This window comes from Schistocerca piceifrons, chromosome 1 (assembly GCF_021461385.2).
Source record: "Schistocerca piceifrons isolate TAMUIC-IGC-003096 chromosome 1, iqSchPice1.1, whole genome shotgun sequence".
Taxonomy (NCBI): domain Eukaryota; kingdom Metazoa; phylum Arthropoda; class Insecta; order Orthoptera; family Acrididae; genus Schistocerca; species Schistocerca piceifrons.
In genome coordinates this window covers 874,748,214-874,763,294 of record NC_060138.1, presented here as the reverse complement: position 1 = coordinate 874,763,294, position 15,081 = coordinate 874,748,214, and the positions used below count along the sequence as shown (strand labels likewise).

Sequence of the window (15,081 nt, the reverse complement as noted above, 5' to 3'; positions counted from 1 at the left end):
AAATGACTTACCTTTTTAGCAAAAAACAACACAATATGCCTTGAAAGCCGTATTCAGTCACTTAAAGTGAATGAGCACTTACTTGTTTGATAGCTACTTTCTAAAAGTCCAAAAAACCATATTCACCATGATGATGAACTGACATGTTTGTCATACACACATGCCATAAATTATATACTCGTGAAAATGTTAATGATTTTAATAAAATACACACAGCATGTTAATAATATTGATGACTTCTGATATTTGTATTAAATATGTACAAAAACTAAAAATCAATTGCAGCAGCCAGATAATCTTTACACCAAATTTACAGGTGCAATAATTATGAGCTTTGTACTCTTGAAAGGTAGTTTTTTCTTCCCCTTTGCATATTTGGCCCAGCATATTTATAATATGAATGTACAAAAATATATGCACAGTATAAATTACTGTTAAATAATGATTATAGAAAATTTATTGCACAAAGAGAATTTTCTCCATTATTGTATCTGCAACTGGAAGACTATCTTCGTTCAGCTTTGAGAACTTTAACGACAAGCAGTCCCACAGCAGTAGCTGCAGCAATCCCAAGTCCTGCCTTCCACCAAACGGCTGAATCACCGTTGAATATATTCAAATGTTTCAAATGCCTGCAAGGTCATTAACAGGTGTTAGTGGTATGCTCCAGAAATAACAATTAATTACAGTTATTTTTGTTACAAGTATATTAAGTAACATTCAGTGAACCTGAATATTTTGTAAAGTCATTGAGGGAATATACATTGCATTAACTCAGTTACTATAATTAATGTGTGATGAAGTTACCACAATACAAGAAACATAATGCTATTTGAGGATCAATCTGCTTGGTTAATTTCCTGCTCCAATAATAATAAATAGTAATGCAAGTACCATTTGAAATTTACACTAAGATGGCAAAAAAATCAGATACTTTTAGCAGACTGAGTAGTAAAGTTATCTTATAAATAATTACAAATTGCTTATGTCGATTTTTGCTTGCAGTTATTTCAGAAAAACAGATTGTTAGCTCAAAGTGAAATGATTAATCTTGACATTCATGCTATGACAGAGTGTCATGTTAAAAATAAAGTTTGGCACCCAAAGAAACTTTTAGTTCACACAGTATTAAATAACAAAGCAGCTGATTTCCTACAGGCAATTCTGTTTGGAAACAAGAGATTGTAAGACAGGCAAAGGCCAAGAGTATACAATGCGCTGAGTTAATGAAAATACCAGAATTCCAAGAATAAAAGCAGTAACTGTTCTGTGCTAACCATATACATAAATTCATATATTTTGTGTGTGTGTGTGTGTGTGTGTGTGTGTGTGTGTGTGTGTGTGTGTAAGAACTGTTTAAGCAACAAAATTTGCTACATATTGGTCATTATTGTAATCTGTAGTATGTTTCAAAAAGGGGGAGGGGCAATTAGATCTCAAAAAGTTGTCAATACAAATGAGAGTCGACTCTTCAGTGCATGTTATGAAAAGAGATGTGAAAACATTTTAACAATGTAGGAAAAGACAGACTGCTACTTACCATAAAGAAGACTCGTTAAGTTGCAGACAGATGCAAATAAAACACACTTACATAAAGCTTCCGGCCACAGCCTTCACCAGCAAAAGACAAACACACACCATTCATACACATAACCAAGCACACATGACCGGTAACTCCAGCACCTCGAGCTGGTGTGTGTGTGTGTGTGTGTGTGTGTGGTGAGGGGGAGATGGGGGACGTGCGTGTCAAAAATTTTGAACAACAGAATTTGCTACTTGCTGATCTTGTGCCTGTCTGCAAATTAACATGTGTTCTTTATAGTATGAAGCAATCTGTCTTGTTCTACATTGCTGATATTCCTATCTGGAGTTTCCATTGTTAGAAAACAGTTTAAGACATTCTTACATAGCAGAACTGTTGGCTGGATTGTCTAGCAGTAACTAAAAGAATGCAGCTAATTGATTATCTTTAGTAATCTACTTTTTTCCTTCTTATGAGGAACATGTTATCTTATAACTATTATTTCATGGGCAAGAAACAGTTTAAACGTTAGAATGACAGCAAATGTTTTTGAACACATTGAACGTATCTCCGAATCACAACACATTCAACAAATATTTTTTAAATGTAAATTCAATTGAGAAAACTATAAAATTAAAATGAAAAACAGAATGGCTCATCAGTACTTCACAAGGATTAGGTCTGAAGCAATACGTAGCCTATCCTGACTTTGGAAACTGTTAGTTACTTCCTTATCAAGCAACGAGGTATCAGCCAGAGAAGGTTGCAAAGTAGGGGCAGATTACTCAGATTCCTGATTGAGAGATGACTACTCCCCTCAGCTGCAACTTCCCTAAATAGCACAGGTGAGAAATAGCTTCTACCCTACCCTCTGTCTGTGCAGTCCCCTTGACCTAGCTTGTGGTAGCCTCATCCTTGGCAGTGTCCTTCCTCTCCGAACTCATGTCTCCTTCCCACTCCGTTGCTCTAACCCTTTAATCTTTTCATTTTCTACCTCATTCCTTACCTCCTCTCCTATAAAGAGATTGTAGCCCCCTCCTTCTTCCCTTATGTTCATAACCCCCAGTTTTTGTGATTTTTACCCCGATTAATTAATGTGTTCCATAACTACCAGAGAAAGTCATATGTATTTCCCTCTGTTGCCCACAATAGTTCACTACCCACTCCATGACCCAGTTACCTCCTAAGCCTTTCTGTTCCTTCAAGCCCTCCTCCCCTTAAATCCAGAGAAAAACAGCTACATAGAAAAAGAAATAATTTAAAAAGCAAGTGAATGATTATCAGAGAAAGATAAAACTTACACAACAAACGTAAACTCACTCACAAGTCCAATGTCACACACAGTTATAAGCATTTCCATTACAAAATTCAATCTGCATAGATTTCAAATCCACCTCCAGATACAATATGAGCTTCTCAGGAACCAACAACTGACACGATATGTTCTAAATTTTGAATATCTAAGAGTTATAACTTGACATAGTCTTTGGGTACATACTGCATAGAACCATTTTTTTATGGTGCAAATTTCTCTTGGTGAACATGAAACTATTTACTACATGGTCAACATATAACACTGTTTCAGTTATCTATCATAATTTTCCTACAATCTTACAGAAAAAGCACCACCACATTTATTGCATCGGTCTCAACAAAAATGTTTTCTACGTTTTCTACAGGAAAGATAAATAATATTTTTCAAGATGGGACAAAAGGTAGATGTGTGATGTGGAATGATAGATGATAGCTGGCTGGAAGTATACTGGCACAGATTAAATGTTAATTATTCGTCTCCTATTAGTACTATTATCCTATTAGTACTATTACTACTGCTGCCTGCTGCATATTTACAATTTTCATATAGGTTCAGTATTTTTTACTGACCAACAATAGTACTACACTTTGTGTTTTGAGCAAAACATTCATCTTAATGCCATTACAGTGGTTTGCCTTAATTGTAGAAGACTTAAATTGGAAAGGAAAGTTTCCAGCAGAAGAATGAACTATGGCAGGAAGAACAACAGAGCAAAATTTTCTCAGGTCACTCTTTTAGCTGGTAATATGATTAACGCGTTCTTTCTGGGAAAGGAAGGACCAGAATCTAACTGCAGAATAGATAAATAATGGAAGCAGAAAAACTGAAAGCTCACCATATAGTTGAGAGTTTGAGTGGTTGGCAGGCACGTGAGCAACAAGACAGAAAACTTTGCTAAGCTTTTGGATGATGTTTTTCTTTAAAGCCAATTAGCACAAATACATCTGCATTGTTAAATTTTCCTGCCTGATTACAATGTACAAGCAGAGGTGTATGCATATTCTGTTCTATACTAGGAATGGGCAAGAGTGGCGGCTGAGAGGAGTATGTCAGTTCTCCCACCAATTGTCTTCCCTCCGTTTCTAAGTGCCAATGAGAAGCCTTTGGCTTGGTCTGCGATTCGAAGCACATAATGTTGCCACAGAGCCATTTCCACCATGAGTGCATCCAGGTAACATTGTAAGAAGCAGTGGCTACCAAATGTATACCTACCATTGACAAGAGTTTGTGGGAAACAATGCACTTCATGCTTGCAGTTGCTGGCACGACAAGTTGCCACTCACAATCCACCATTTGTTTATGTGTGTGCTGAATGGAAGTGTACATTTGTGAAGAGGACATTGATTTGCATCAGGAAATATTGTGTTTGTGAGTTAAGATGACTGATAACACAGTAAGAGTGAAACAAGGTATACAAATTTCTTCATGACCTTAAAGACAAAGGCAGAAGAGATCAAATCTTATTGGCACCAGTGATTGCAGCAGCACAGGCGTGTGGTATATCCCTACAAATCATATTGCGAACAATTACATAAGCAACGGACACCTGTGGCCAGGAAATGAAGTTTCAGTTTCTGAGAAAATGTATCAGTGGAAGAAGAACTGTCACTGATTTGCACGATTTCTAAACATACATTGTTCATTATGCTATATTAGAATTTTATGATCATAGCAAGTATTGTATAAGGCGAAAGGTAGCAGATGCTTTAAATGACAAGATTGATTGCTTGCACAGGTGCCCGCCACTCTAGTGAAATTCTGAAACATTCGGGATTTAGGTAAAGAAAATTCAATGATGGAAGGCACATTCAGATGGAGAGATTCAATACTGAAGCGGATAGGGCTAATATTGTGAGACACACACACATCAGGAAAGAAAATCACCATTGGCCTATTACTTATCTTGATGAGATCTGGCTCACTCAAAATCATTGCAGAAAGCACATCTTGCAAGATTCAAACGGCACTGGTTAGTTAAAAGCATTGACTGGTAAAGGAAACAGACTTAATCTCTGTCATGTGGGATGGATGAATATGGCTTTATCAAAAGTGGAAAGCTAATATTCACATATCGAAAATCCAGTGATTATCATAAAGAAATGAACAGTGATTTATCTAAACACTAGTTTTTAGATTTATTACCTAGTTTAGAAGAGGGTTGTGTGATCGTCAAGGATAATGTCAGTTATCATTCAAGAAAAAAAAAAGAGAAAATTTCTAATTCAACTACAGAGAAGGAATAAATAGCACAGTGGCGAGAAGAAAGTATTTCAGTTTCAGACCACTATACAAAAGCGGAAATGTTGGAGAAATTCAGGCACCACCAACACCTGGACCATGTGCTTGCGAGTCTGCCCCCTTACCACTGCTAATATAACCCCAAAGACCACAGCTAATACAATCCAACAGAAAATGTTTAAGCCCTACTGAAAGAAAAGTCCACATCCACAAATTTCCATCCAGAATTAATGTTGTGCAGAATTTCCTTGAGGAAGTAACTGATGATGAGATAGCGGAAGACTGGATTAAGTTTGTTCGCAAGGATGAAATTCCACAAGGAAACATCCTTCTGGAGGAAGGAATCTGAGGAAAGTTCATTGAAAGCTTTGTCACTGCTCCAAATGACTCCTCGGATAGTGAGTCTCCAGAATAGGGCAACCAAAGAGCAATGAATTGCATTAAATATTGTGTTTGTTGTTGCTTTCCCTCACCAAAGTTGTGAATGCTGTTCCCTCTCTCCACTCCCTTTTGATCTAACTCCCCCCCCCCCCCCCCCCCATCTCCAAAAATTATTAATACAAGACAGATTAATTGCCTGGCATACACTGCCTACTATTATGTTCATCAGTTTTACTTGTGGGGAGCAGAAGACCCATGTTTTCTGCTTTGCACCAAGGTTAAAACTAAAATGCAAAGTTAAGGAGTGCTTAAATGTTTAAATTATCAAAACGGAAATAGCTTTATAATTTAAAACATTTGTGGAAATAATGTATTTGGCTCCTACCTTCTAAAACGCATGAGAATCCATTAATATGAAGAGGCTGCTGTTTCACTACAGTATTTTCAAAACATAGTTGGTGAATACTGACTGTGGGAAAGAAACGAAAGATGAAGCCACCTGCTAGAACTTTGCACAGAGCATAATTTTATCATTGAAATATCACTGAAAATTAAATAGGCCTTTGGAGAAAAGAGAACCACTTGTATGAATATCAAGAGCTCAGCTTGGTTCAAGAATCATGAAAGAGGACTATATATGTGGAAGAGACCTGGAGACACCAGAAGGTTTCAGATTGATTATAATGGTAAGAGATTTCATAACCAGATTTTAAATTATAAGATATTCCCAGTGACAGGTGTGAACTGACCACAATTTACTGGTTGCGAACTGTAGATTAAAACTGAAGAAATTGCAAAAAAGGTAGGAAATTAAGGGGGTGGGACCGGATAAACTGAAAGAACCGGAGGTTGTTGAGTGTTTCAGAGGTAGAATTAGGGAATGATTGACAAGAACAGGGAAAAGGAAAACATCAGGTGAAGAATGGGTAGCTTTGACAGATGAAATAGTGAAGGCAGCAGAGGACTGAGTAGGTAAAAAGATGAGGACTCACAGAAATCCTTGGGTAACACAAGAGATACTGAATTTAACTGATGGAAGGAGAAAATATAAAAATGCAGTAAGAAAAAGGGATTACAAAGTCTACAAAATGAGATTGACAGAAAGAACAAAATGGCTACACAGGAGTGGTTAGAGGACAAATATAAGAATGTAGAGGCATTTATCACTAGGGGAATGATAGATACTGCCTACAGGAAAATTAAATAGGCCTTTGGAGAAAAGAGAACCACTTGTATGAGTAGGTTAGGTTAGGTTAGTGTTGTTTAATGTCCCGTCGACAACGAGGTCATTAGAGACAGAGTGCAAGCTCGGGTTGGGGAAGGATGGGGAAGGAAATCGGCCGTGCCCTTTCAAAGGAACCATCCTGGCATTTGCCTGAAACGATTTAGGGAAATCACGGAAAACCTAAATCAGGATGGCTGGAGACGGGATTGAACCGTCGTCCTCCCGAATACGAGTCCAGTGTGCTAACCACTGCGCCACCTCGTTCGGTTCTTGTATGAGTATCAAGAGCTCAGATGGAAAAACAGTCTTAAGCAAAGAAGGGGCGGCTGAAAAGTGGAAGAAGTATATAGAGGGTCTATACAAGGGAGGTGAACTTGAAGGCAATATTAACAGAAATGGAAGATGACACAGATGAAGATGAGATGGGATACATGATACTGCGAGAAGAATTTGACAGAGCACTCAAAGACCTAAGTCTAAACAAGGCCACAGGAGTAGACAACATTCCTTAGAGCTACTGATAGCCTTGGAACAGCCGGCCATGACAATACTCTTCCATCTGGTGAGCAAGTTGTATGAGACAGGCAAAATACTCTCAGAATTCAAGAAGAATATAATAATTCCAATTCCAAAGAAAGTAGGTGCTGACAGGAGTGAATACTACAGAAATATCAGTTTAATAAGTTGTGGTTGCGAAATACTAACACAAATTCTTTACAAAAGAACGGAAAAACTGGTGGAAGCCATTTCGGAGAAGATCACTAGGGATTCTGGAGAAATGTAGGAACACATGAGGCAATACTGGCCCTAGGACTACTCTTTGAAGACAGATTAAGGAAAGGCAAACTTACGTTTATATCATTTGTAGACATAGAGAAAGCTTTGAGAAGGTTGACTGGAATACTCTCTTTGAACTTCTGAAGGTAGCATGAAGTAAAGTACATGGAGTGAAAGGATATTTACAACCTGAACAGAAACCATATGGTAGTTATAAGGGTCAAGGGGGGTATGAAAGGGATGCAGTGGTTGAGAAGGGAGTGAAACAGGATTGCAACCTATCCCCAATAAGATGAACATCGACAAAAGCAAACTGAGGATAATGGAATGTCATTGAATTAAATCAGGTGATGTTGAGGGAATTAGATTAGGAAACAAGACATTTAAAGTAGTAGATGAGTTTTACTATCAGAGCAGCAAAAAACTGACATTCCCAAAGTAGAGAGGATACAAAATTCAGACTAGCAACGACAAGAAAAGCATTTCTGATGAAAAGAAATTTGTTGATATTGAGTATAGAGTTAAGCATCAGGAAGTCTTTTCTGAAAGTAGCTGTAGCAGCCATATACGGAAGTGAAACATGGGCAATACACTATTTAGACTTGAAGAGAATAGAAGATTTTGAATGTGGTGCTACAGAAGAATGCTGAGAATTAGATATGTAGATCACATAACTACTGTAATGAGAAGGAACTGAATAGAATTGGTGAGCAAAGAAGTTTATAACAAAACCTGACTAGAAGAAGGGATTGGTTGATAGCACACATTCTGAGACATCATGGGTCAGGAGTTTAGTCCTAAAGGGAAATGTGGAGTGTAAAATCTTAAAAGGAGACCAATAGACGAATACAGTAAGCAGATTCAGAAGGATGTAGGTTGCAGTAGTAACCTGAAGCGGAAGAGGCTTGCACAGGATACGGTAGCATGGAGAACTGCATCAAAACAGTCTTTGGACTGAAGACCACAATACCAATAACAATAACATGATTTTGCTGCCATAATAAATTATTTAAAACAAGCCATGCCCCTTCTGATTCTAAAACCAGTATCGTAATGGGCTGTGTGTTAATTTCAGGAATCTTATCACTTTCAAGTGAGACCCACATAATGTATGAAGCATAGAGACAGCATTGTCCGATGGCATATACATTGCTGTGACTGGTTTGATGTGTACGGGCTGAAGGCTTCCAAATGGTGGTAACTGAGGTGTGCAGCTAGAACATGAATGGGGTGGTGTGAAGAAATTGTCTAGGGGGTACCTTCTACACTTACCCCTCTAGCTGCCACTTTAGCTGCTCCCTACAATAGTTAGCTCTGAAGGAGGACATTTTCCAAAAGCTTACAATGACTCTGTTTTGTTCATATGTCTACTGACCAATGGATGCTTCAGCTACATGGTGAATATGTTATCTTGCAAAAGTTAACTTTTTGAGAAATGTGGCTGTAATACAACTATAAGATTTTGATGTTACAACTTAGTTTTATCACTGTAACAAAAAATATATCTTATTGTGCTTTTGACATGTACACACTGTTGGCTATCTAATGCCCATGTTCATCAAACTAACATTACGCCTATCTCTTACATTATAACTGAGTAACCAGTATTTAAAAAAAATCATAATAGTATTTATATTATACAATGGACTTTTAGATTCGATATTCATTTTTCAATGTACAAATCCCTTATCTTTTCACAATGTAACACAAAATTCTGGTTAGATAGTTCACACCTATAAACCTTTCAACAGAATTCCATGTTGGAATTTATTGTGCATAATTTTACTTCCCTTTTTGAGTTTCAAATTAATTTCCTCGTTCTAGCTAAGATGCATTTTCATGTGCCTATTACTTTATGCAGCACCTGTAACATAACATCCTTACTACTTAACATCTTTGAAACTAGTGTTTTTGTTATGTCAGTTGGACCACATTTTATGTAAATGTTGAGTGCGTGTGCTGCCATAGAACATAATGGTCACAAAGTGCAGGTGCAAAAATGGAGTAAATTTAATTTGGCCTTTATGCATTATAGTCACACAGAAGTATACAATGTGCAAGTTTTCACCACACTTCACATTATATTAACTTTAAAATAATTTCACGAATGTCTCTGTGAAGCTAAAAAACTTCTAAGATTACCAATTGTGAACAAAAAAATTTGCTGTTTATCTTTGTGCACAAAACCAGTACTGGGTAAAAAACAAGGCCCCAGCAGGAAAGCAAGGATACCAGGAATACATCATCAAAACCAGTAACAGTTTGTTTTAAATAAACTTTTTAAACCATATTTGTGACTGGTCCTTGGTTATATCAAAACCTTACAAAAATATGTGGTCCGTTGTTACCTTTATTTCTTCCAAAGGACATTTTCCACCTACGACTTCTCCTTATCATTATCACAAGAGAGTTAAAATCTGTCCTACTACAGTGATATTGGTGCTCTACATCCTAAAATCATTTAAGAAGAATGCTAGTATAATCCCTTACAGTGGATGGAAGCTGTATTCTTGCTCTCCTTATCTAACTGAGGTCCATCTCTTGTGACCTCTGTAAGTTGTATGTTAAATTCTAACATCTTCATCCTCTTTCTATTACATTCATATGAAATCTGGGTTCATGTCTTCCTAGGAAGATTAACAGCAGGTCCCCCCCCCCCCCCTGCCCCTCCCCAAATGTGAGGATAAGCTGCAGAGTATTCAAATTTTTGGTAGCTATGAGAAATCTGACAGACAAATTTGCTAAAGGGCTATAGGTGACATAACACTGAACTACAAACACTAAAGTCAAAGCAGAACTCATTGCAAATGGAAGCATTTACTCTGTATAACTTTCTAAGTTCAAATACATATTAAAGCAATAAGCATTTAACGAAGATGCAAGATAAATTTATATGAAGAGAGAAGGAAAAATGTTAATTTTTCTCTGAGCAGTGGCCAATACTGCACATTTCTATTATATTTACAAACAAGCAACACATGCTTGTTGTGTCTTCATATTCTACAAAATCAGAGATTTAATTATTATGCATGCAACACAAGCAGAGGAGAGCATGCCATGTTACTTCTCAAATTCATTAGTAAATGCTGAGATACGTAAAATGTTGTGCACAAAAATTCAAATATAAAATTATAACCTGAAGTATTGATTGAACCATTCACTGGGTTGTGATCGCAATAAAAGAACATGAACCAAGCGACGTAGGTTGCTGAAAAATTTAATAAATATAGCAACAGAAATTAAAGAAATGAAAATAATGAGAAAATATAACAAAGATTTACGCTGGTGGAACAACACAGCCAAACAAACCTTGTCTTGTAGAATAATATCCAAGCTGCCTGAAATCGACTGAAAGAGACATTAAGTATTAGAAATAATACTGTTAAGAGTGATCCAATAGAATTTACTCCAACAAAAGAAATTTAAAAATTCCATATATTCATCAAAATATGTAAAAAATGTAAACAGACATTAACAATCTGTACAGTGGGATACTTTTATGATGCACAGCACACTGCTTATGACATATGGAATTAAACTAAATGAAATACATGAATTATATTTTTAAATACACTTTCTTTAACTCTGAATATTAACAGTTTACAAAATGGGCTGTATCTGGTTGAAATATAGCTTTCATTACTGTGTAGTTTCTGGTGCAAAGCAATTTTAAAACGCATGTCAGGAATACATATCAACAAAATACTATTTGAGTATAAAACAGATGGATAAAGTACTTATATCTGTTATGCAGGTGTGGATCCAGCATGGACTCCATGAGGAGTCCAGTGAAAAATTTTTCAAATAATCTAAAGCTCTTGTACATCATTACCTGATTAAACTGTTAATGGTGCTTTTCATTAACAATACCAAATTTAGGACATTTAGGACTGTTGGAGAAATTTTTAGTAATAAAACTATTAATCTGAGAAATAGTAATTCTTCAGGATTTGAATAAAAGACTGTTGAATAAAAACACCAGAAATTTCTTCTGCCTAAATTCTAGAAGAATGGCAAGCAAAAGATTGTCTTACTGATTAATGTGATGCATTCCTTCTTTACTTTTGGCAAATTTCTCAGTTATTATTAAGCATTAATATCTTTGTGAATGTAGAGCACAGCTAAGCTAAGCCAAGCCATGGCCCATTCTTGACCATATAGAAGTATTTTGCCTACAGGGAGAAGAAAATGACATCTCAGCTGAAGCATTGCTATGTGGTAGCATCAATAACAAATGAAGGAATCACATACAAGCTGGCAGACATCTCTGCTGCAGGACTGCAGTGTCTCAACAGGTGGTGACAGAAACTTCTCAATGGGGTGACCATTCATCCATTTCTGTTGCCACATGATGGCTTCAGGATTCTCAAACGCTGTTGTTGTCCATAATTACCAGGATACTGGAAAAGGTTGATGAGAGCCCCATACTGTTGTAGTATAGCTCCTCTTCTGACAACAAAATGGTTACATTGAATGTTCTACAGTTACAAAATTGAAATATCTACACAATGTTATCCAGCACATTGTCAGGTATGTATAAAGGTATTCCAAAGTAGCCACATGGTTAGACATCTGGGTCCGATGACTACAAAGATGTCCTGCAGTGATTACAGCCCTGTGACAAGAAGTCTTCCTTTTAGCTTTGTGAATTGATGAACAGCTTCATCACACTACACCCACCTGTGTTCATACAAAGACTTCAGAGAAGCACGTAACTGACAGCAGTGGAGTTCGAGGTTTTTGGTGTTTGCCAAAAAAAGGCTGCTGCAGCTTTGATTGTGCCACTGACATTTCTCAATTGGGGCACCTTGTTTGAAGAAGATAACAAATGTTCAACTCGCATTTGAAACATGAGGTTCGCAATGCATACAGGACCTCGAACTGGATTTCCTTGAGGGGACATTCATTAATTACATGAGGGGTTTCCTTTAAAATGTTGACTCCCCCTTGGTGAGATTTGGATGGATATTACCCACAACCCTTGTCGGGTAAAAATACATAACACTGAATTCTTTTTTTATTTTTTTACACATGATTAAAACTAAAAAACAGGCCAATCTTGAGTAACATTCTGACGAACAGATGCACACAGACAGATGGACAAAAAGGCTCAATGAAAATATTATTAATAATTTTGACAGCTCCTTTAAAAACTGACCCTTTATTGGTATGTTATAGACATTAAATGTTCTTGAAACTTAAGTTACTTTGCGGATAAAGAGAACATTGTCTGTACCTTCCTTTGAACCTTACGATTACACAGCTTTTTCAATCTCTTGATTTATATGGTCACTACAAGAATTCTTGTCGGTGAACATCAGCTTAACTACCCTCCACAAAATAAACTTTTTGCTTGCATGTGGGTTTCGACTTATTAGCCTGTGCATTTTGCACACAAACAGCTTCCATCTCTATCATGTGTCACTTCACTAGTAGCAAGTGGGTCTGCAGAAGGAAGCATCAAATTTTATCACTAGGTTCTGATGGGTCATTAGGACCATAGGGTCTTCTTTCAAAGAAATCTCTTCACCAATCACACCTTTACAAATAACGGAAAATGAATGAAAGAAATATGCATTACTGGGCTGCTGAGAATTCGCACTGGATGAGACAAGTTGAACGTCAGACGCAGTGTATTGTGAGCATGTGGTAAGGGATTGTTGCAGAATGTGTGATTGGTCCTTATTTCATTGAAGAAACTTTAATGGATAAAGGATATATACCATTTCTTAGCAAATTACTACCAGCTCTCAGAGGACACACCACTTGAAATGGCCGAATGGACGCCCCACTTACTACTAACCTGTGGCTATGAGGGTGCTCACTAAACTCTTTCCTTGTTGCTGTATACAATGTGAAAGCATTGTAAGTTGGCTAGCATGTTTGCCTGATTTGATGCCAGTAGACTTTTTTTTCATGGGCTGAACTCAAAGACTAAGCCTAAGCACAAGTTCCTATGAGCCGAGAAAACTTTTAAAAAAATCATTGTTGCAACATGTGTAGTGATATTGAAGGAGTCTCTTCAGTCTGTCTAGAAGTCCTTGCACTAGTGACTGCAAATATGTATTGCTGTACTGATTTATTCCAGAGGCACTTGCATTTTCTCTGGAGCTAACAAGTGGATTATAAATATAAACAGCTGCCAGAATGTCTACTTCACTTGCTGTGTACATTACAGACTTGTTTCTTACCTACTGTTTGTATTTCAAACACTTTGATAACATACATGCAATTTTAAGTGAGTATTTATGACCACATTCTTTGGCAATTCATTTCTACAGCTCACAAGATTTTGCAATGTGGGTACGTACAGGGTTGGAACAGGTTTCCCCAAGTGAAATTCCCTGATATTTCCCTGATTTCCAGACAAGTTTTAGCATTTTTACCTGACAAATTTTGAGATTTCAAGTGTGGATAAAGACTTAGAGATTGACAAAAAATGTAGGGACTTCTGTATTTCTATATCTGTGGGCAAAAATCTTAAGTACTAACATAAACGTCTTTTGTAATGAACTGGTTTTAGATGGAGAAAGCAAACCAAATGGTACATGTTTTTCATTAAGACCACTGATGTTAGTTTATTTCTATAAAACGAAACACATTTGGTGACAAAAAATACGCATTTCCTTGGGAGTCACAAGACATATTTTAAATGCCTTCACTGATTTCAGAAATAATCTCAGAAAAAAGTAGGCCTCTTGAAAGAAGTGTATAAGGCAGGGAAGAGTTGTGTAACCCAACACTATACGTGACCGCCAATAAAATGTTGGTTATTACTCAGTGTGTTATGTCTATTATTTTAGGGGTATTGTGTGTCCGCCTGCTTAGCTGAGTGGTAATGTGTTTGCTTAACATGCAGCGGGCCTGGGTTCCCAGCCAGGTTGTAGATTTCTCCGCTCATGAACTGCGTGTTGTGTTGTTCTCACCATCATTTCATGATCACTGACTTGCAAGTTGCCCAATGTGGCATCACCTGAACGAAGACTTGCAACCCAGTGGCCAAACTTACCTGAATTGGGCCTTCCGGCCATCAATGGCTCACAATCATTCCATTTTACAGGTATTGGGTGATTTTTCTTTCGAGAAATATGTAAGTACATTATGTACAAACCAAAAGTGTGTGCCACAATTTTCTTCTGCTTATCATCCATACTTTCTAATATATGAACTACTTTCAAAATGCCAAAATGTACTAGAATAAATGAAATGTCTATCAAACACTGCACTGCACAGTGTACTTGCGGTGAGACAGTGAGATGAAATTCATCACCCATGGCCTCTGGCTTCCTGAGCGGCACCAAAGGCCTGGGTCCATTGATAAACCACGAAATCCATCGCATTATGCCACACACGAACAGACCCAGCCTGTGGGGAGATTGATGAGGCTAGATCCGACAGGCAGAGCCTGTACATTAGCAGGAAACAATGGGTTTCAGATTGGCAGGCCCGATCTGTAAGAGATACACGCAGAAATGGCCTGCGGTTTTGGCCCATCGTTGAAGTCCACTCATGTGGCCAGCTATTCAAGTGTCACAAACAACATGTTGATAAAATGAGACCGCGGTGATCAATCCATGCAACAGATAACTTGTGCGAATACATTGAGAATCAATACTAATGAGG

At 37.3% G+C, this 15,081-nt stretch overlaps 1 protein-coding gene across 1 annotated transcript in view; it reads right to left on the bottom strand.

The window, feature by feature from the left end:
• Positions 1 to 222: 222 nt before the first annotated feature.
• Positions 223 to 15,081, bottom strand: part of LOC124716320 (mitochondrial Rho GTPase) — a gene marked incomplete in the record, with an annotated part of 167,053 nt that continues 152,194 nt past the window's right edge. Inside the window, 3 exon segments of the mRNA XM_047243164.1 lie at positions 223 to 632; positions 10,595 to 10,666; positions 10,768 to 10,806. Of these exon segments, the coding sequence (XP_047099120.1) occupies positions 506 to 632; positions 10,595 to 10,666; positions 10,768 to 10,806 (238 nt within the window).